Here is a 22,725-nt window from a genome sequence, read left to right on the forward strand (position 1 = left end):
ACTATAGATGAAGAATGATAAAGTCTTGAAATAGAACATAGAACATTTTGGTTTTTAATGTGGCTATAGGAAGACTGATGTGCATTTGAAGAGTGTGTGGGGTGGGCAAAGACAGACAGGCACTGGAATTTGGAATCTGCTGCAGCATATTTTTATTAGTTGGGCAGCACAGTTGTCCTGTTCTAGCATGCTTTGTGTGTGTGTGTGTGTGTGTGTGTGTGTGTGCCTATCAGAGAGAGAGAGAGTGAGAGAGAGAGAGAGCAGTAAATGAAATGTGCCACAAGCCCTCATTGTTCAGGCTGGATGTTTTGTATTAGGTCCTATAGAGAGAAACTTGCTGGCAGGTTTATATTCGACCATCTAAATTTATTGCACATGTTCTCAGGCATTTGTGCGTGACAGCGTTATAATGTGTGTATGTTGGTGCGTGCGTGCCAATATGTGCCAGTGCGTACGCTAGAAAGACAGACACATATAGGCCAGGTTGGGCAATAATGACGCTAATAATGACAGTGTCAGTAATTATGTTTCTGCACAGCCCCGCGAGCCTCGGGAGTCTCCGGGGAGGGAGGGGTCACCCCAGAGGAGAGGAGGAGAGGGGAAGGAGAGAGGGAGAGGGGAGAGAAAGTGAGGAAAGTTCTTTGCGGGTAAAGGAGGAAAGACCACCCGAGATTAAGGGATTTTTTTTCCGGCTGGTCTGCCGTTTTCATCCGTCCATCCAGAAGCAGGAGTACATGGGCTCCTGAATATCATCTACCATCGCTTTAATCAGCCTGTGAATGCGCGCTCTTAATTGTCAGGTGGTGGTGTGCGCGTTAAGACGCACAAGCGTGAGGCAGGTCCGAGACTGTTAAACTCGCAGAGCCGAAGTTCCTTTGTCTGCAGGTGTCCAGGGGAGGGGAGGCGCAGAGAAACTTTGGCCGCCGTATCGATAACTTCAAATGCAATATGATGGATCGATGGAGCCCCGTGCGCGAGACGTGGATGCTGTTGCTGCTTGTCGCGGTGTTTTGCACTTCAAGGGCAGGTATGCTGTAAAATCCAGGACTGTTGTCTTTGTGCAGATTATTTACTGTCTGGATTAAGCTGCTTAATTATATTCAACTGTCGAAGTTTAATTAGGTCGTTGGGTTGTCCTCCTCTACCTGTGCGACACCACCTGCCCTGCAGCCCTCACGAGCTAACAAAAGCCACGTTTACATGCCATGTTAACCCATCCTTAGTATGATTTGAATCCTGTCCAGCAAACACTCATTGTCCCTCCAGATCTATGTGTCCAGCCTTTTTTTTTTTCTTTTTTCATATGAACGTGACTGATCAGGGACAGATCAGTTCCTCTACATACTGACCCTTTCCCCAGCAAGAAAACCTATTGTGATTTTCCACTTTAAAAAGTAGGCTTTGTCTCTGTTTTGACAGGTGATTTTGTCATGCCAGGTCATGCAGCCTAAAACATACTGAACTGAACTGCCTCATTCTGGGCTCCTTGAGCCCACTGCACATAGACTGTGGAAAGACCTAGGCCTATATGTCTAGACTTGTTGTGCCATACCTGCTGCATCAGTGTCTGCTCTCATACAGCAGCATACAGGATATTTAACCTGTGCAGAGGTGTAATGGGGAACAGGCTGAGGCTAATTAAAGTGAGCTGTGCTGATCTATTCTGGGGACGCTTGGTTACCTACAGCAGCCCCAGAAGCATTTAGGATAAGCAGCTGCAGCAAGAGTGAAGTGCAGGAGGCAATTAAGTTAGACATCTGTGAAACCTTTGCTGGCCACAATCTGTGGTAAAACTAAGTCATAACTAAGTCAAACTTCTGCTTTGCAAAGGTGTATTATTATGTAATATGTTGTATGTATCACAGTGCCATTAAATATCCATAAACCACTTAGAAACCATAGAAAGAAAATTGTAGCTTGTTTTTTAGCGTATATAAGATGTAGCTGCAGTACATTCATGAGAAAATTGCAAGCAGGAGCAGCTGCTAATTGAAAACAACTCAGGTTGCACATATGTTCTTATCCACACACACATACAGTCAAAGACTCCACAACACCACCTCCACCTGCTCTCTCGCAGATGATGCTGTGAAAGCTGAAAAATATTTATGTTATGTTCCGGTAACCTGTACACAATTAACTATGTCCTGTTGTACTAAAGACTAAAAACTAGCACTAACACTCACATTCTGGGTCAATCTCCTTCTGTCTGTGAAGGTCATTACAAAAGTGTCTAATGTGACGTCTGCATCTTTAGGGTCATCTGGGGTCAAACTAGGTCACGGTGTGTACACCTGGTAAGAGCACACGTTCTTGTAAAGAGAAATACACAGTCACAAATATTGAAAACAGCAATAATCTCATGCATGTTCCTTATCCAAAGAGTATAATGCATTTTGTTTTGCTCTCACGTTCCATTTTTGCAACACTTGCTGATTAGCTGACTTCAGTTACCTGCCCCTGTTGATTTGTTACTTTCTGACAAGTGACAAAAACCCTGGTTGTCAGGTTTCAGGTGTGAAGTATGATCATAGATCACTGAGTAATATGGTCAAGTTAAGGTCATGGCCTGGCCTTAGGTATTTCAGTCAATTACTTGGCTCACTGTCTGTAAAATTTGTGCAGAAGCAGTTGTTACTTGCCCTGAGCTATTTGTTGCCATTGAGGTATTCAGACTATTCAGGGTTCAAAAATGTACTCCAAAAATCATCTGGCTGCCATTTAAGGCTAAACCAAAACATGTACAGTTTGAAGTCTTCCTGATATATCATGAACAAGTTGTTTCCAAAACTGCAGTAGTCAAAATGAAATCAGAAGCCAGGTCCAAGTGTAAATAGGGATAATTTGTGTCCGGGATTGTGTTAATGCAGGATTAGGGGTAGAGTCATGGTGAGGGTTAAGTCTATAGGATAAGTAATATTATATTGGCATGAATAACAGACTTGATTTAAGGTGCCCTGTATCTGGCAAGGCTCCTAGCCAGCTAGACACATGTTACTAAGAAGAAAATACTGGCTTCACCTTTTCAGTGCATGCTGCTTTTATTTCATTGTCTGGCATCAGCAATCACAACAAATCTTTATTTATTAAGCCTCTATTTGAACCCTAGCACATCATTAAAGGACTAAAGGTAAACAAAAAGTGTTGGTACATGAATCTGCATAGGTTGGAAATGATAAAAATAGCACGCCTCTGGCTAAACCCCAATGAATGATGTTTCAGCAGGTGTTTCTGATTAGACAGATGATATGAAACACCTGCTGTGACATCACAGATTGGGATATAGCCAGAAGTACAACATAACATTTAGATTTTTTTAACCCAGTAGTATCTTTGTACTACATGTGATGCAGCGTGGAAATCATCTTTTTAGATATTTTTAGAGACACGTGCACTGACTCCTGGTAGGGCACTGTCAGTGCATCTAATGAGCCTCACATCAGCCTCTGCAGTACTTCAACTTTGTGTTTAATGCTGATTTGTAAAGGTTAGTATGCTAACATGCTGAACTAAAACACTGAACACTAAACTAAACATTTTCTCACCAGTTTGAAATGACCATTTGTCCTTTCTTCTTCTTTGATTCCGTCTCAATGATAACTCCACTGTTAGACAGTCATGTATGTCACCTCTCCTGCCCTGCTAGCAAAGAGCTTCAACACATGGACGTAATGTGTGCAGAGGTTCTTGGGTGTCATAACACTAACCAGACTAACCAGTAGGCGTTGCTCATGCAGCATTTACACAACCCCTCAACAAATTCACATCCACAAATACAATCAGTTGTTAAAAGTGTCAAACTCAGATTCTGTTTTTTTAAAGTGAAGATGTTTAGTTATGAAGATGTTTAAAAGTCCTTTCTGTTGAAACGTACATCGAAGATAAAGGTACCAGTGCCAGGATCCTGGTCATTGTGGCGTTGTTGAAAGGTTTAGCATCTACTTCCTTTAAAATAAATATTAATAAAATGCTGTATTTCTGATTGAAATGCAATGTTCATTGTGCATAATATTAGGAAAAGTTGGTCCTTATACTATTTCTCAAAAAGCCACATTATGGAGCTATAGCCCAGCCTCTGCTATTTCAAGTTCCTGTTCAGTCTCCTCAATAATATACTGGATTCTCTGCAAAGACACAATGAGGTAAGAATCTGTAATGTAGATTGTGTTGAGAGAGATTAACGTGAAGCGAAGACTTAGCCCCATGTTGGATATCAATAATAATGACAATGTACTCGCAGTTGTAGTCAGTCAGCGGTTTATCTTTGATTTCTTGTTATAGGTTGTAAGATCACAGAGGTGGATAATACTTTACTCAGCTTGCTGAAACTACACAGGGAGATTTCCCTGCTCAACTGGTACATTTGGAAAAGCTTCTGTGCAGTGACAGAACAGAGGGCTCTTAATATGAATGCTACAGCATTGTTGTTTCTGAAGATTGATACTGTGTGTAAGTTGTGGTTTCTGTAACATGAAAAAAGTGAGATTTTTTTTTAATTGAAAGGAGTCTCACAGGTATTGGTACCACTTTGCTGGAAGGGGGAATCGGACTGGTGCCAGTCACATGATCCAATGAAATATTTCAGCTTGTTTGAAATAGGTTGACATGAAATTTTGTACAAACATTCATGATGTTTAGTGGCTGAAGGCCAATGACTTCAGTGATCGCCTAATGCTTTCCTTTTCCACTACCATGATGTTGACATTTGTGGCTTTAAGTGAGTGTCTTAATGACTCACATATTGGATCGACTGCAATGAAATTTGGCACGGACATTCATGTTCGCCACATGGCTAAATAATCTTTTACACATAAAACAATCAGAAATGCCATATGTGAGGGTTGACTAGCATGCTTTTAACCACCCCATCTTGCTTTACCTTCTTCTGTCAGGATTTAATGGCACTTGACAGGAGAATCTGTGACACCAGCTGTTTTTCTCAGCCAGATCCTAAAGCTCACAGAGCAGTAGTGGGTGGAAAGGCACAGTACTTTGCATTTTCTTTGGCCCGTTTTCTGAAAATTCTGTTAAAATTTGTGCTACGTTTGGATGAAAGCTTGGCAATAGTTGAAGATTGCATCTGTTAAACATCAGCATGTTTGTGAGCATGTTAGCATGCTGGTATTAGCATTCAGCCCAAACACCACTGTGATTAAATACATGCTAGTGGCTTCACAAAGCCACCAGCCTGGTTTTAGATGCTTAGTCTTCTCTTGACACATAAGAGTAAGTACCGTTTCTCAGTGTTTGTTCTAGATTATGCCCGACTAAAATTGCAGTCAGATCTGTCCTAGTTTACAGTAAATAACGTTCTTCCTGGTTAAAGTCTTGCTTAAATCTTTCACAGCCCCAGTCAGAAAACCATCTCAGTTGGTTTAGGGCAAAAACAAGACTCCCCAGTGGGAATACAAAGATTGGAGCCATGTTTAACACTGTCTGTGGAAAAACATGAGACTAAACGAACTGAATATGTGCACAGAGTTTAAATTGACTGGTATGATAAGATATCAGACCAGAGTATTTAAAGCCTGTGACTTGACGCATTACATCACTCTCTACATTGATTATCATTGATGTCATACAGATCACTAACATGCTCAAAAACTAAAATGCTGGTGATTGACATTTCTATAACTTTACCATACACTGTGCACTCTTGTTTAGTGGTTCTCTGTGTTATAATTTTTTCTTATCTTAGAAAATAGGTTTCTTCTTTGTTCTCCAAAATCAAAGTCGCTGCATGACGCAACATCCAACAATAATAGAGCAGAGAGCCACATAAAGCAGTGTGTCTGAAAAGAGGTGGGATGGGCAAATATTGATGCAGTCTTTGATCTGTGTTTGAGAGGAAGAGTGACTGCTGGAATGAACGTATGAGCTGTGATTTCAACATTAGCACCACGGATTCTTAGAAGGCGATACGGAGCACATGTCTGTCTGTCTGCAGTCTTCTTCTCTCCTTTCTCTGTTGCTGATATTAGGGATTCATCAAAGTAAATGCAAGTGTGTGTGTGTGTGTGTGTGTGTGTGTGTCAGCCAGCAGGATACTATCAAGTGTGTTTCTTTGATCAGAGCCATCTGAACTGGGAGGAAAGAAAACATGTGGTCCCTACATCCTATTCTTCCCTCGGCACTCTTTCTCTTTCTAGTCTTCTCTTCACTCTGGTTTTCATTTTCCTTTTTTTCCTCATTCTGGTTCAGTCTCTGAGGAGAGACATCAGTTCTTTGAGTGGGATGTTTAAGAAAAGCAGCAAAAAGAGAAAATAAGCTTGAAAAAGCTTAACACACTGTAATGAAAGTGGAGGACTGTCTGTTGTGTGTGTGTTATGGTGCAGTAATGCAGCAGGCCAGACTAAGTATTATTTATTGTCTGGGCAAACAGCATGTTTTTACATTGTTCACCATTACTGAGCTAATGACAAGCTAATCATAAACACACATGTACACAAAAAAAAACATTTAGCCAGTCTTCAGTCATACACACACAGACACACACACACACACACACACACACACATCTGGTTTCCAGAAAATCCATAGTCTTTCCATTATAGTGCCTGTTAAGTTGTTTGTGCGTGTGACAGTTGTATTTGTGAGTCTGCTTCAGTGCTCCACTCAGATGTGTGTCCTGTATACTGAATTGCTGGCAAGAGAAAATGGTCACCATTTCCACTTCTGATATTAGCAATAAGTTACTGATCTACATTACATACAGTTTTTGGTCAGTGTGTCTATAGAACAAGTTCTAAACTGTGTAGTGCACAGATTTTAAATGTTGGTATCAGATGTTGAATGTAAGATGAGGTTTCATCACTGTCCATCCATTGTAAGCACATAAATTGTGTGTACGCTAACACGAGACGAAAGGCTGAAAGGTTATAGGTGATACATAGAACTAAGCTCATGAAATTAAGCAAAGTTATCATATTTAGTATTTTGTCAGCATTTATAACCAGCAGACACATGGTTCCCTGGCAATGCTCTTTCAGGCCTGTGTGCAGCCATGTTTATTTTTGGTTTTCTTTGGTTCTTTAGAGGGATTTGTATCTCCAGTCTGGTTTTCTGATGACAGAACACTTGGATATTCAAGGAAAATCCACTTGACAATATGTATAAAACCAAGTTCTACACTGTTCACCAGATGTATTAAAGAACCTAACACATAAAGTAAGTTATTTATGATTTATCAAATCTTTCCTCACTAGTTTTGATACACTACCTCATTAGGCTTTATTTAAACATTTTTGATGCATTCCTGTATCAGCAAAGATAAAATCATACCATTACTAATGGGAATGATCGCTGCTGTTAATGAAATGACAATAAATTGGATTGTGCTATTGGTCTGTTTTATTGTTATAGTTTAATAGTTCACTTGTGGATTTTTCTGTTCAAACTGTAGTCGTTGTGCTTTATGTTGAGGCACATACTCTGCATGTGTGTGCATGTAGCTCATGGTGCCCCTCACACCACAGTTTAGAGCCTCAGGATACCAGCAGCAACTGATGGAGACAAAAAAAACCTCCTTGTGTGTGCAGCGCATGAGTGTGTGTATGCACACATTTGTGCACATCATGTGGATGTTGTTTTGTGCTTGTAGATACTCATACATCCACAGGGGTAGGGAAACATTACCTGATGTGTTTAAGGGCATATAGAGTAAGAGAAAGTTTCCATGTCCCATCTTGTTCTCAGTTGTCAGTGTTGCTGATCATTTCTTGGTATGTGTGATTGAAGCCTCTGCTCCTGTACACACTGCTTATGAATGTCAGGACAGTCTCTTAAAGTCCCTTTAAGACTAGCCGTGGGTCAAACATATGTGAACAACAGGAACTACCTTGTAACCCCTTTATGTCCTGAATCAGGTTTTGTGCAGCTAGTCATAAAAGCAATAAAATGAAATAAAGCCCCTATAAAAATCTCACCCAGAGGTTCATAGAGTAAAAAAATGGACTGCAGAAATTTGTGTGCACAGTTAATAAACAATGTGCACAAGTTAGTGTCCATGTGTGTGAAATAATCGAACATGAGGTAAAAAGTCATCAGTGAAGATGTGTTTGTTGGAAATGATGGATATGATTTCTATAAAAATAAAGTGTGTGAAAGGGTTTTAAAGGAAGAGTTGAATATTTGGGGATTATTTACTTATTTACCTTCTTATAGAGAAGGCATTTCTGTATTGTCAGTATAAAGATACAAACATCAGCCCATTAGCTTTATCCTAATCATGGAAGCAGAGAAAATATTAGGTCTGGTTTTCACTCTGCCCGGCCAAGAAATATTCTCACAGATATCATAACACCCTCTAAAAGCACAACCTGTTTAACTCGCACTTTAATACAGATCAAACATAATTTAATGGGATACTTAACGAGCTTTACAGGCACTGGGACAGTAAGTGGATTCTGTTTCCTCTCAACAGAGCCAGGATTGTGGTTTCCAGTCTTTAAGCTAATTTAAGCTCCAGCCACATATTTAGCATACAGAGACAAGAGTGATTTCAATCTTCTCAGCTCTTAGCAAGAAAGGACATTAGCATATTTGAGATTTCAAACTATTCCTGTAGCAAATTAAGAGGAATTGTACCATGTCTAATGTGCTGTCCCTTGCAAATTATCAGCCCATTCAGTATGTTATAGTATTGTCTTATACCAGTTATTAGCCTGTGCTTCCAGTAAACTGCTATGACCAGGTTTCACTCTGAATGTGTTGCTTCAAAATTCCCCTTGTACAAGTTCCAGTATTTTGTCATTGCAGATTGTGCACTAGATGGTTCTCAATTGAATTATGTTATATTTGAAAGCTGTATTAAGCTGTATTAAGCTGTATATATATCCCCACTGTATATAATTATCTATATATAACTCTGTATGTGACTGTGACATAGCTTTAGCCTTTCACTGTAATGCAGCCAGCTACACCTCCACCACAAAATGCAGCTACATGCACCAGAGAACTCAATTAAACACAAAACAACTCTGGTAGAGTGTAGCAAAAATGTAAGCTTGCCTTGTGTACGGCGATCATCCTGCTGAACTGTTGTATTGATTTGCATTACATTGTGCAGTATAGGTATTTGTATTGTCCTGGCCAGTCAGTGTCATTCATGTTATCATCAGCTTGGATGATGCAGTAAACAATCATAAAATCAGCAAAAGCAAACAGTCATCTAAAGGTAAACTTTTTACAGATGTTTCCCAGCCTGACAGAAATGGGATTTTTTTACAATGTGAGTATGCTACCATATCACTGGTAGTTTAAATAGTGCATTATTTGCTGTATCAATAGATAAAATGATGCCAAGCATATGAAAGGCACAGATACCACCTCCTAGAGAACCAGCAGGCAGGTTGGCAGACAGTAAGACATGCAGACAGATGGACAAAATGGGCAATAAATACATCTGGCACTTAGACATAATGCCAGCATTTTGTGTTCATAGACATGGATGTGTGTGTGTATGTGTATGTGTGTGTGTGTTGAAAGGTGCGAGGCAGATGGAGGGTTTACGTAAGCCCCAGAAATACTTGTGAAAAGGAGCCACACCAGTAGAGGCATGTCCTCCTCTACCCTCCCATCTATTATTTCTTCTTTAGCCTTTTTTCTCCCTTTTCACTTTCAATATGTTGTAAATTTATCTAGTATGTGGCACATAATTTATGAATCTCTGCCTGACCTGGTGCAGCCTCACATCTTTAGCAATATGTCTCTTTTTATTTTTCTTTCTGTGTAATTCTCAGAACATAAATATACTATATTTTCCCCTGGCATTGGTCATTGTTGTGTGATGTGGACTGTTGCATGTCAGTACCAACCTGGTTGTTATGTGACTCCACCAAAGTGCATCAATGTTTCTTAGAAATAGAAAGAGACAGAACAACAGAACGTGACACATCATCTGACTGATAAAGTATTTCATTAGTTTGTTTACAAGGTAGTTTAATTATAGGGCCAACATCACCCACATATCTCTGAGCTAACATCATGAAAAAACAAACAGTATGTACATTTAGACAAGGTTTTCAGTTTCCCACTTAGGCAATGGCTAACAAAAATTCTTTTGTTTGATGTTGATCAGCTGGAGCCTTTGGTGTGGGGTTGGAAATATTTAATGGATTTATCAGAGCCTGTTTGCTGAAAACAGCTGTTTGCAGTGCCTGTGAAAGATGCTGATAGGAAAAGATTTTGCATCAGAAATTAGTTTAAGGAAGCTGGAAAGCACCATGTAGCCTTTGATCCATTATTAATATAAGTAATAGTGATTAGTGCAGCTTTAAAAGGGGCCAAACAAAAACAAAAAAAGGGGTTTTCATCAGTAGTTTCAGCACTGCCCACCAACTAACGCTCACTGAGGTCATGGACCTGTGGTAAGTAGCCATGGAGAAATACACTCGTTCACACCATCCTGATGAACAGATAATGTAAAAGTCAGTTTTAATGAAGTTAATCAAATTAATCTTTAACCTGAAGGGAGTGATTCATGCCCTCATGGTGTGTCTAATGCAACTCTGACTAACTATTTATTAACTCAAGACTATGGTGTGGAGTAGCAGCAAAATATACAGTGTAGTCACAACAGTGACATGTGGCAGGAATGATATCCAATGAAGATGAATGCTTCTTTATGAATGTACCTATTTTCTCTGCAATAGCAAAATGTATTTTAGCACTGATGGTTTAAATATTACTCAGACAAGTGATTTTATTAGTGTCCTAGTGCTGACATTCAAACAAGATGTCTAACTCACTGCCCAGACAAAGGTTACAGATCCTCTGATCCAATCCAGGCGTTTTTAACTTTTCCATACTTTGGTTCCAACTAGATCCTGGGTTAAAAAATATCATGTAGTGAAAAAGCTTAGTCAGTTGCCAAGCCAAAATTGTGCAAGTCCCTCTGTACTTTTGTTCAGGTATCTCAATAATGCATTCAGGAAGCAACCGAGAACATTCTTTTACGCATTGTGTTTTAAATGGATTCAGGTGAATTATATTGATGCAGTTTGAGGTTGTGTGAGTGTCATGAGAGAAGGTGGGTGGTGCTGATGTGGTGATCCAGAACTCCTATAGAACTGCTCTGTAAAGTTGATTTTTAAAAGAAAATCAAACTAAACACTCTTTCAAACTGTGCTGCAGGTCAAACCTCTGCTGCTTGCAACAGGAAGCAAAGGAAACTACTGTGTTTGCTAGTCTGTCACTCTAGAGACATGTTGGATCGGATTGTCACTTTTGGGTCTACACGGACAATAGACTTGGCTTTTTTTCTTGCAATAGCCTAAACCTTGAGTGAAGTGCTCTGTTAGACACCCTCACAAATGAAGGAGCTTGTTGCTCTGAAATCAGCTCATCATCACATCCCCTATCCTCTCAGTCGTAGTTCTTGTCTCTTTGCAGCCAATCTCATCGATGTGCTGAAGGTCTTGGAGCTGTCGGAGGACATGGAGGGTGTGTCACTGGAGGCAGGGCTGTGCACCAGCAGGAAGGGCCGAGAGGAGACTGACCTCTCTTTTAAAATTGACAAGAAGATACAACTGAGCGTGCCTACCCACCAACTCTTTCCTGGTAAGGCTTCAAGCAAACTGCATGGGCACATTTGGTATAGTAATTATCATAGTGTGGGTACTGATGCTTTAATGTGTGTTTCCCTGCAGATTCAACATTCCCTACGAATTTCTCAGTAATGACCACGGTTAGAGCTGTAAGAGGCTCACAGGTCTTCCTTCTCTCCCTGTATGACTCACAGGTACACATCATACACACTACATCAGGATGTAACCCAGACATTTATTTAACAGTCCTGCTTTCTCTCACTTGGCATGAGCTCTCTTTTAAATGTGTCCATTGTTGTAAATTCAGCCAAAGTAACCAACCATATTCACCTGCTAGACTTGACATTATAGGAACATGAATACATTAGCTCGAAATTATTAAAAGGTTTTTTTAGTAGGCTGACATTATCATCTTCTACCATCATCCCTTTCTTCCCTGGCACCTCTCCGTCTGTCAGGGCACGCAGCAGCTCGGTCTAGAGGTTGGACGTTCTCCTGTCTTTCTGTATGAGGACCATGAGGGTCAGCCCCCCCCAGAACTTTACCCCACCTTTAGAAAGATCAACCTGGCTGATGGCAAGTGGGTAACTACACACAGAGGCATACAACATACACACACTTTTGATATCCAGCAGGAAGTACATTTCTTTGGCCTTGCATGTATTTCTTCATTAGTTTGTTTAATAAAGACAGTTTACATTAGTAAATATTGTTGTTAATGCACAAGGAAGAATTTTTTTCTCTTTGGCACCTGGAAATCCTAAAAGTGGAATGTAAGAATATAGGATTAGGATTACAAAGTTATTGAGGACATGCAAGGCAATAATATAAAAACAGCATTTATAAATGAATGTTAGTATACACATCATACAGGATAACATTTTATTACATGTACAGCTACAAAATTACATGTTCCAATCTAATTTAAAACATACAATGCTTGACATAATCTTGTTCTTATAAAAACAGATTCATCAGCTGTAAAAAAAGTGAATTTCTTCTTGGTTCCTTGCTGTCAGGTGGCACAGGGTAGCATACAGGGTGGAGGGCCAGTTAGTGACTCTCTACCTGGACTGTGACAAACTGGACACCCTAGACCTGCTCAGAGGTCACGACCCCCACATCAGCACAGATGGGGTTACTGTGTTTGGAACTCGCCTGCTGGATGAAGACGTGTTTGAGGTAGGGATGTCAGTATGTGCCTTCACTGTATGTGTGTGTGTTTGTTACATAATAAGATGTGGAGAGGGTCAAAGATGTGTGGAGCTGAAAACTCTCACATCATTGCAAATACCAGAGGGAAAAACCTGAATCACCACCTCCAAACTCATTCACCTTATTACAGTAAGTATAAACTCATTTGACTTTGGTGAAAACCAAAAAAGCTTGGCAAAAGTACAAAGAACGAGAACACACAATAATGTCTTTTTATGTGGTAAGAAAAATTCTCTGCTTGTTGCTTCTTGCTCGATTTATTCATCAAACTGTGAAAAATGGATGAAGCACACCCTGCCTACACTGCCCTCCAGTGGTTGTAAGGATGTACTGCATGTATTATCAGAAAACACCTATGAGAAATAATTATGCAAACAGGGGCATGATAAGATGTATATGTATGTTCTGAGCATTGTCCTTAATAAGCTCTGAAAGTCTTGCAAACTATTTACTATAAGAACCGGAAAAATCCTTACCAAACTGGTAACTGTCGTCTGTAGACGATCATGAGTTCTGTTTCTGTTGTGGCCCCAGGTCAAGAGAACAACCACCAACCTGTATTTGACTTGGAACCCCTTCCATGAGTACGTGTAATGAGTGTGTGTAATGTTTATGTGTAAACCACAGTGCGAGGGAGAAAGAGTTTGTGTCTGTGGACTTAATGGGCTGGCACCACTTGAGGCTGGAGCTCTGGAGATGATTAACTGCACAGCAATGACAAAAACAGTCTGTTTAGTCACTTTGATCTGACTAACTGAGCACATAGACTCAAAGATCAAGACATGAGAGACTGATATCATTCATATCATCTTGATATGATATATTGTACAGTGAGGAGCTGTGCTGAAATCCATAATGAGTTGTGACACTGTGTGTATTCCTGATAGTTGTTTTGTGTGTGTTATTGTGACACAGGGAGACATCCAGCAGCTGCTGATCGTGGACGACCCCAGCGCAGCAGAGCAGTACTGTCAGGACTACATGCCAGACTGTGACACACCTTTGCCCTACGACAGCATTTTAACAGAGGCTAAGGAGGCAAGTCCCCTTCTGGACTCAAACACACAAGTTGAACCATCACTTGATGAGAACAAAAAAAGCAAATGGATCCCAGTCAGAAATCATATGGGCGACAGCCATTCTGTGTACCTGGCCCATTCCACCCATAATACACACTGTGAGGGATCTCATGCATTGATTAGTGTTTGAAAAGTAACGGAGCCCCCAAGGTCTCATTTGTAAGAGGGACACTATCACCGATATTTATGACCACTTTTAACGGCACCTATAATAAAAAGATGGGTTTTAATTGTTTATTATTTACAGTCATATTCTTACACTGAAACATCCTCTGGGGAACATAAATTAAAACATCTCAGGGCTGTGGAGGAATTTTTACTCAGTGGACTCTTGTATTTTATTGCCACTGCTCATATTTGCATGTGTGAAAACATGCACATCCAGAAACATCACTCAGATGCTTCCAGTTATTTATTTCCTTGCTGTTGTATGATACTTTCATTTTAAAATTAAGTTATAAATCATAACATGTTAGTATGGATTGAGTTTTCTCTTTCTCTCTATCCGTCATTCTTCTACATGATTCTTGGGTTCCACTGTAGTTTGCCAGGTTCTGTGTCAGTGCTCTTCAAATCCTCTTTCCACTGATGTTTGATGTTTCATCTGGCTCAAAGCTCAAAACACTCCAGGATTCTGGGTTTATTGTGTTCAGTTGTTTTATTGTATCAGCACCAGAAGTGCGATCAGCATGAAGAAGCCAAAGCAAAACATGGAACTGAGGCAGCGAAGAAGCTGCCATGCTGAAAGTGCTACCCTGAAGAAGCCAAAATACAGAACCTAGGCCTGCTCTGCCTTGAGCCATGTTATGTTTTTCTTGGAATTTCCATGATTCTTTATGTAACAGATCGCTGAGCTGGAGCTTGTAGAGGAAGTATTTCTCACATGTCAGCAGGCATTATTTATGTCCTAAAAGAAAAAAACTCTGAAATTTTTATTTTTCACCAGTGTAACTATACATGCTGCTTACGCATCATCTCTTTCGTTGGGCCCTACATCTGTCTTGATTCTATTATGGTCCTCAGGTGGAGAGGGCTCCTAGGAAACATGTGGTCGAGGAGTTTGAGGACTTTGACTATAACGACTTCAGTGACGAAATCTCTGTCTCCACAGTGGCCACGGGTCCTAATGTCACTGAGTATGAGGTGAGACAGCAGCACGAGCTTAGCCTTGTGTCTCTTTGTGTTTACCTCATCCTTTGACGCTGTGTGTATGCTTGTTGGGCAGATTGTGGAGTATGAAGACTATGACAACAATACAGAGTACGACCACGAGGACGAGTATGACTACGAAGAAGAATACGATGAGCGCTATGGCCCAGCAGAGAGAGAACGGGAGCACTCTCTAAACGCACAGGTACCATTAAAACTTATCACACTGCAAGAATTTATTCAGTTTTAAGTAAAGGAATCATGGGTAGAGAGAGGAAAACGACCCCTCTGTGCCTTGCTGCCATCAGTTAATGTTCATCATATCTTTCTACCATCTGTTCTGTTTAGGATATACCAGAGAAAGGACAGAAAGGAGAGCCAGGCTATTTGGGAGTGGTGAGAAAAACACACACACAAACAAAAATACCAGGGCTGGTATTGGTATAAATAAGGTTTTCACTAGTGGCCTGTCAATGACCACAGCATAAAGTTGGCATCAAATCTTTTGTAAATTCTTTGAAACTGTTTAAAATTCTTCGATCAGATATTTCATTCATCCATCCCTTATCTGGACTTGAACCTTAGAACTGGATTTTGTTTGGGTAAATGTAAAGATGTTTGTGTTAAAACAATGACGGAATGAGAATTTTGGGATACATTATTATAAGTGAAAACAGGATTTTCTAAAAAGTATGCTTGTATTGTTTGATTTTAGGCAGGAAAAAGGATGTGGCTAAATGAACTAGCCAATACTATGGGCTGACATGAACTTATCACAGATATACCAGTATATACCAGTATATACCAGTATATACATATACTCAGCTGATAAGAAACCACAAAGAGTCAAAAACACATAAGCACCAGCAAATATGGTTGGATAATGTGACGACATATATGCATCATGAAAGAAATTACATTTGTTTACATCAGTGATCTCGTCTTTATGTGTATATGTTATTGGTTATGTTACGTGTTTATGTGTATAGTACTGTATTTATTCCCTCAATATTTCTGGTTGTATTAGACCATTATAGGAACTGTAAATCAATAATAATAATATTTGTATTATTATATTATATATTATATTAGTTTTTCAGGTGTTTAGTCTGCTGAATTATATACAAAGGGACATTCTTAACTTCTGGATATTTATTACATAAATTATCTCTTAATTAATTCATTGATGTTCAAATGCAACCAGTGTCTGACACTGACAGGTCAGTGTCAGACCTTTTATAAGTAACAGAACTCTCTAAGTATTTATTTTGCATTGGTATCAAAATGTTCCAGCAGTAACCTACATTAAGTCTCAGAGATGAAGCTGATTTTATGAACTTTCTGCAGGGAACACAGATTACAGGACCACATGGGCCTCCAGGACCTGAGGTTAGTGAATTTTGCAACATGTCATTGACAATGAAACACATTTTGCGTTAATAATCTAGTAAGACCTATTTTTCATGTGGGGAGGTACGCGTGAAACCTCAGTGTCTTAAGTAAGTTTATCACTCTCAACTAATTGACTGTCTTTTAATGTGTGTGTTTGCAGGGACTGCCAGGACCCCCTGGAATCACAGGACCAGTGGGACCTCGAGGAGACCCCGGGGAGCTGGTCAGGACTGTTCTCTGTTTGCTGTGTGAGCGATTTAGTCCACCAAATGTCAGCATTTCTCCATTACTGTCTTCCTCTGTGTCCTCTCAGGGCCCTCCAGGGCGACCAGGCCTTAACGGAGCTGATGGGATCCCAGGTCCACCAGGAAACATCATGCTCATACCGGTAACATGCTACTATGCTTACAAGCTGCAGTGATGTTGTTGCAGCAGTTATTTTTTACTTGTGACCCTTAACACAGCCCCAGGGCGAATGGAAATAGTGGAATGTTGCACCAAAATGAGCTGTCTCAGGACTGTTAACTTATTAACCATTTGTTTGACTTTGACTTAGTGACCTCTCGTGTTTTGCGGATACATCTGTATCAGTTATGGTTCTCTGCATTTTTAATCACATTTTCTGTTTAATTTTACTTTCTCATTAAGAATTGAGAAGCAGTACCATATATTTTCCACTGGGTGGAGTATTCAGATTAACTTTAAAGCATTTGACTTAGCGACAAAACACATTAAGAGCCACTGTACCAGTCAAGTTCCTTGTATGTCCAATATACTTGGCAATAAATCTGATTCTCATCCTGATCTCATACACTCACCTGTGAATGTGTGCTCAGTTTCAGTCAGGTGGTGATCCAAAGACAGGTGCTGTGGTCTCAGCGCAGGAGGCCCAGGCTCAGGCCATTCTGCAGCAGACCAAGGTACATAGACTTCCAAAATATTGCTGTTTCATCTTTAGCACTCAGGGCTAATGTAGAGTTACTCCAGTTTGTGTTGCTGTCTGACTTCTTCCTCCTCTTGTAGCTAGCTATGAAGGGACCTCCTGGGCCACTCGGCCTTAGAGGAAGACCTGGACCGCTGGTGAGTGGGATCTCATCGTTGTGTTCAGTGTTAAGTACAGCAAAACATGTACTCCACTACCTTACTTATTTCTACAAAAACAAAATCACAATCACATTTTAAAAATGTACATGCATCCTCAACATTAATAATTAAATTGTAACATGCTCCAAAACACTGAAAACAATGACAGCAAAACACACATCAGATATTCTGTATGAGACTATCACCTGTTTTAGCACACTTTGTGGCAGTGATTAAACACAATTCTTTCTTTATTAGTTAGGATGTTACAGCCTGTTGCATTCAGCTCTTGAGCTGTACCTACACTTAGATCCAGGAACTAAGTCCCAAAGCAGGTGGAGCACAATCCATTGCATTGTGTTCAGTTACAGGTCATTAACCTCAATGTTACTCATCCACACACAGACACATGTACTAACCTTTTTGATTAAATTAATGTTGTAAACCCTTTTCCCAGGGTGCACCAGGGCCTGCTGGGCTGAAGGGGGCCAGTGGAGATATGGGGCCACCGGTAAGTTGAGCTGGTTGTCAAAGCAACATACTCAGCACCTCACTCCATTGAACACACCTGAACTCATTTGAGAACCAGCTCGACTGTCACCTGTCTTTCCTCCTTTTCTCCCTAGGGTCCTCCAGGACTTCCAGGTATTCCAGGTCAGAATGGACGACTGGGGAAAAGGGTGAGGCGATTTGCTGTAGTCCTTTCTCTGTGAATATCATCTTCTGTAAACAGCTGTCATCTTCTGATTCCACAGTGACCATGAAAGAGTGTTTCCTTTTACAGTCGGCCAGCGAGGAATCCAGGTCTAACTTATCGGTGCTTGTGTTTATCAGGGTCGAGCAGGTGGTGATGGAGCCCGTGGTGCAATAGGAGAGGCTGGAGCAAAGGTGAGGAAGAACTGATGTCGTGCTGTTTGTCCACTGACTGCTCTGTTTCTCAGATTATGAACTACAAGTTTCCAAATTTCAGGGAGATCGAGGGTTTGATGGCTTACCTGGTCTTCCTGGAAACAAAGGTCATAAAGTAAGTCATGTGACTCAGTGAGTGGTGTTAAGCTGATAATTCATACACCGATTGCCAACTACTATCTGTGTATTTTCTCAGGGTGACAGGGGAAAGCCAGGCCCTGTAGGCCCTCCAGGAGAGCCAGGAGAAAAGGTGAGCGGTCATTGCAGTAGTAGGTGTTCATGTTTATGCAGGTCTATGAGCAGATAATGTTTGTAATGTTTGTGTTTTTCACAGGGCTCACAGGGGCCTGCTGGGCCAAGAGGACAACCAGGTGATGCTGTGAGTGTTTACATGGAAACACACACTTATAAAATGACTTGTTTAAAGGGGCACTCCACAAATTTTACGTATTAGTATACTCATGGCTATTATGACTAAGCCTTTGAAAACAGCTGCATCATGTCATTGTGGCTGTCTAAAAGCAGAGAAAATAACCCTAATGATGTGATCAGTGTTATCTTGGATTAAGACTCCAATGTGCTATAAATGTGGGTTGTGGAATGCATGCATTTATCTCTTGAATCTATTGAAAGATGCCATAAAATTACAGAATGGTAAATGTAAGGGTTCAGTATGGGAATTTAATCCGTTCTAGAGGGAAAGACCAGCATATCTCTGCCTCTTCTGCACACTTTGTCTGTTCTTGTGATAATCTGTCTCTTGTGACTCCCTGAACTTTCTGGAAGTGCAATGCTACATCATTAAAGTGCCCATTAAAATGATCTACAAAGCAGAGTTAAGATTTCATAGCTCCCATGTCTTCCAATACACACGACTCCAAAACACACTTAAAGTTCTGTTTGATTATGTCTCTTCTCCCATCACAGGCAAACTTACACTTATGCACTCCACCAAGCCTACAGTATACTGCAGGTCTCTTACTGGCACTAATGATTCCTGAGACAACCAAATGAGCACATACACATTCATGCTGTTTCATTTCATCATTTGTTAACTTGGATGTGTGTTTCAGGGTTCCAGAGGTCTGAATGGCCCGAGGGGCCTTCCTGGTCCTTCAGGCCAGCCTGTGAGTGTGAACTTTATACTGTTACTGTACATACTATAGCACCTCAGTACACACACAGCTCAGTCACACTCATTAATATGTACCAGTGATGTTAAATTAACTCTATTTATCCATCTGGCAAACACATAAATCTTTGTTGTGGTATCAGATGAGTCCACATGATAATGACTAACCAGTGTTATAGTAGTTCTGCATTTGTTAAACACGATGTTGTGCAATTTTTATTGCCTCTGAGAAAATGACTTCCTCTCTGCCAGATACAATATCACGTTTCCCAGCCTTTTCCAAACTGTCTCTTTCTAGTTGCATAACTAGAAACTTTGGACCTGTAGCAATACAAGTTAGCACTTGTTAGCAACAAACAGCAACCAGAAGAAGCACTTCCTTATTATAAGTATTAAATGTTATCCCAAGTAACCACATGGAATAGCCAAAGAAGTGATGGCTGGTATTGGATTAGCAGCTTCATGCATTGCTTTTAAAGTCCATGTACCCTCCAAAAGGTCCTTTGCTTTCCTAGGTGTTCTCAAATTAAGGACACACAGGTGTACTCAAGGACACTAAAGAAAACTTGAGTTCCTTACATTTAGTCTCTTCTCTCCTCAGGGAATTCGAGGAATTGATGGGGTTCAAGGGTCAAAGGGAAACAGAGTGAGTATATTAAAAGTAACAGAACATAGAGCCTAATGACAAATTGCTCGCCATGACATCCTTTTCTGTTGGTAACAGGGACCACCAGGAGAAATCGGAGCACCTGGACAGCAAGGCAACCCTGGAATCCTGGTACAAGCAGAGAGCATTTAGAAAAATAATCCAACAACACAAATGCAAGCACAGAAATAATAATGCAGATCTCTCCTACAGGGTTTTCCTGGTCCTCAGGGGTTAGTAGGGCTGCCAGGAGAGAAGGTATGGTATGGTATGATGATGATATAACGATGAAGGTATTGTTAGATTATACACTTTGAGTGCAGAAGTAGTGACTGATTGATCATTTTTGCCTAATAGGGGCCTCAGGGGAAGAAAGGAATGCAGGGCTTACCTGGTAATGATGGGCCCCCAGTAAGTACATATATTTTTTCTACTTCTCTTTTAATGGACTTTTCTGGACATCACACATTCACTAATGCCTAACCCTAACCTCAAAATCACAACTACTGTACATACCTAACTGCAGACTTGTCCTCTTGTCAACAGGGTCATCCTGGCAAGGAAGGTACTCCAGGTGAAAAAGGACTGCCGGTAAGTCTGTTAGTATGTAAGTCAGTATGATTGTATCTGTGTCATGGGCTGTTGTTGCTACAGTTAAACTTTCGGTGTCAATCATCTTAATGTGTGTGTGCATGAATTTGTAGGGTCCCTCAGGAGTGCAGGGTCCTGTTGGCTACCCGGGACAACGAGGTGTTAAGGTAAAACTTAACTTATCAGAAGTTTTAGTTTGGGATTGAACACTGATAATAAGGATTATTGAGAGTGACACTTTGGACAGTACTGAAGCCAGAATTGCTGTGCCTGGAACTATTTGTTTAACTGTTTAAGAATATAAAGATGTTGTTAGAGATAATCTGAGTATGCAGAAGTATATTGGACATGGTTTATTTATGTTTTATGTACACCAAGATAAGATATGAAGTAACTGACGATGAGCTTGTTTTACCTGTTTTGTCACAAACTGATTTTGCAGATATTGTGTCTGAAATTGTGCCTTTTTTTCTGACATTTTGAAAAATCTCACACTTTTTTAATCACTGAACAAATCAATTATGTTGGGTGTATCAGGTTTAGTGGCAAAGCATGCCATCAATTTGGTACGATTGCAACCTCGTGCTGAAGTTAAGACCAGCTAGTCATATTGTAGCATGTAATCTCTGTTTTCTTGTTAACTTCCAACTCAGTTTTTCACCCTTTTTTGACAGGGAGCAGATGGAATCAGAGGATTAAAGGGAAGCAAAGGCGAGAAGGTGAGAGACAGAAAAGTGGCACATTCACAGTGTTTTGTTGTCTGAAAATATTATACTAAGATGAAGCACAGAATGGATGGTATATTCTCATTAACATTTGTGATTTTATCTTGTCTTAAACTGTATTTTTTGTCTGTCCTGCTGTCTCCTCCGTTTCTTTCTGTTTTCAGGGGGAGGATGGTTTCCCAGGTTCCAAGGGGGAGATGGGAGCAAAGGGGGACGTTGGAGATAATGGTTCTACAGGTGTCCGAGGAGAAGATGGACCTGAGGGGCCTAAAGGACAGATAGGTCCTCAAGGAGAACCTGGCCCTTCTGGTACTGCTGGAGAGAAGGTATAAAACTAAGTGAGCATAGAGAATGCTAATCATAATTTATAAAAATTTCCAAACACAAACGTGTACAAGACGAGTCACGCTGTTGCTATTTTTCAGGGGAAACTGGGAGTTCCTGGGCTGCCAGGATATCCAGGTCGTCAGGGGCCAAAGGTAAAATAAATAAAACCAATGACTGAACTAATATAAACAAGTTCCAGATTCAGCAGATATCATTTACACAAAATTAATATGTCCTTTCTTCCTCCTCAGGGTTCTGATGGTTTTCCTGGTGCACTCGGAGCTGCAGGAGAGAAAGGGAAGAAAGTAAGTAGAGGGTTTAAAATCAAGATGTCAGGAAATTCAACTTTTTCCATTAATGTCCTGTCTTTTGTGCTAACCAGGGTCCTGCTGGGCAGCCAGGAACTGGAGGCCAGAGGGGTCCAAATGTGAGTGCTGTGTCTCAAAACATTGCCTAGTTGAGTAGGTAATAAATTGCACAGAAAATCTTTTACCATAGGAAAATTATCTACATACTGGGTGACGACGGGTGACTTTCCTGAGCCTGTCTGTCTTCCATTAGCTTTTTTAACCTATGGGTGCTCATGTACAGTGTAGCTTTAAATGTTATTTCTGATTATCTGGAAGATTTATCTTCCTCATATTGTGATCCATATCACATGCAAACTGCACTGGCAAGTAAAATCTACAGATCTTGTTATTTTAACAAAAAATAAAAACATTCAATTTGTTAGCATCTGGCTGCTGCTTCCATGAGAACTTCATAGTATAACAAAGATTAATTGGATATGTTGTGAATGCTAATTGTCATTTATCTTGGCTAAAATGTGTTCAGAAAGAGGCAGTACATCCTAATTTAGGTTAGATATGAGCATTCATGGGGAACATTGAGTAGGATCATTGCACATCTGCTTCACTACACACACAAATGT

The 22,725-nt window shown here is 40.4% G+C and overlaps 1 protein-coding gene across 1 annotated transcript in view; it reads left to right on the forward strand.

The window, feature by feature from the left end:
• Positions 1-705: 705 nt before the first annotated feature.
• LOC113128066 (collagen alpha-1(XI) chain-like) overlaps positions 706-22,725 on the forward strand; it is a 33,056-nt gene continuing 11,036 nt past the window's right edge. The window contains exons 1-32 of the mRNA XM_026303114.1: positions 706-1,027; positions 11,392-11,559; positions 11,649-11,740; positions 12,005-12,126; positions 12,566-12,728; positions 13,677-13,799; positions 14,864-14,983; positions 15,066-15,194; positions 15,338-15,385; positions 16,337-16,378; positions 16,542-16,604; positions 16,695-16,769; positions 17,218-17,301; positions 17,405-17,461; positions 17,922-17,975; positions 18,091-18,144; positions 18,299-18,352; positions 18,435-18,488; positions 18,570-18,623; positions 18,708-18,752; positions 19,447-19,500; positions 20,107-20,151; positions 20,230-20,283; positions 20,365-20,409; positions 20,509-20,562; positions 20,698-20,742; positions 20,856-20,909; positions 21,417-21,461; positions 21,632-21,793; positions 21,893-21,946; positions 22,046-22,099; positions 22,177-22,221. Coding sequence (XP_026158899.1) covers positions 949-1,027; positions 11,392-11,559; positions 11,649-11,740; positions 12,005-12,126; positions 12,566-12,728; positions 13,677-13,799; positions 14,864-14,983; positions 15,066-15,194; positions 15,338-15,385; positions 16,337-16,378; positions 16,542-16,604; positions 16,695-16,769; positions 17,218-17,301; positions 17,405-17,461; positions 17,922-17,975; positions 18,091-18,144; positions 18,299-18,352; positions 18,435-18,488; positions 18,570-18,623; positions 18,708-18,752; positions 19,447-19,500; positions 20,107-20,151; positions 20,230-20,283; positions 20,365-20,409; positions 20,509-20,562; positions 20,698-20,742; positions 20,856-20,909; positions 21,417-21,461; positions 21,632-21,793; positions 21,893-21,946; positions 22,046-22,099; positions 22,177-22,221 — 2,391 coding nt within the window. The 5' untranslated portion in view covers positions 706-948. The remainder of the gene's footprint in view (positions 1,028-11,391; positions 11,560-11,648; positions 11,741-12,004; positions 12,127-12,565; positions 12,729-13,676; positions 13,800-14,863; positions 14,984-15,065; positions 15,195-15,337; positions 15,386-16,336; positions 16,379-16,541; positions 16,605-16,694; positions 16,770-17,217; positions 17,302-17,404; positions 17,462-17,921; positions 17,976-18,090; positions 18,145-18,298; positions 18,353-18,434; positions 18,489-18,569; positions 18,624-18,707; positions 18,753-19,446; positions 19,501-20,106; positions 20,152-20,229; positions 20,284-20,364; positions 20,410-20,508; positions 20,563-20,697; positions 20,743-20,855; positions 20,910-21,416; positions 21,462-21,631; positions 21,794-21,892; positions 21,947-22,045; positions 22,100-22,176; positions 22,222-22,725) is intronic.

This window comes from Mastacembelus armatus, chromosome 1, assembly GCF_900324485.2.
Source record: "Mastacembelus armatus chromosome 1, fMasArm1.2, whole genome shotgun sequence".
In the NCBI taxonomy this organism is placed as follows: Eukaryota; Metazoa; Chordata; class Actinopteri; order Synbranchiformes; family Mastacembelidae; genus Mastacembelus; species Mastacembelus armatus.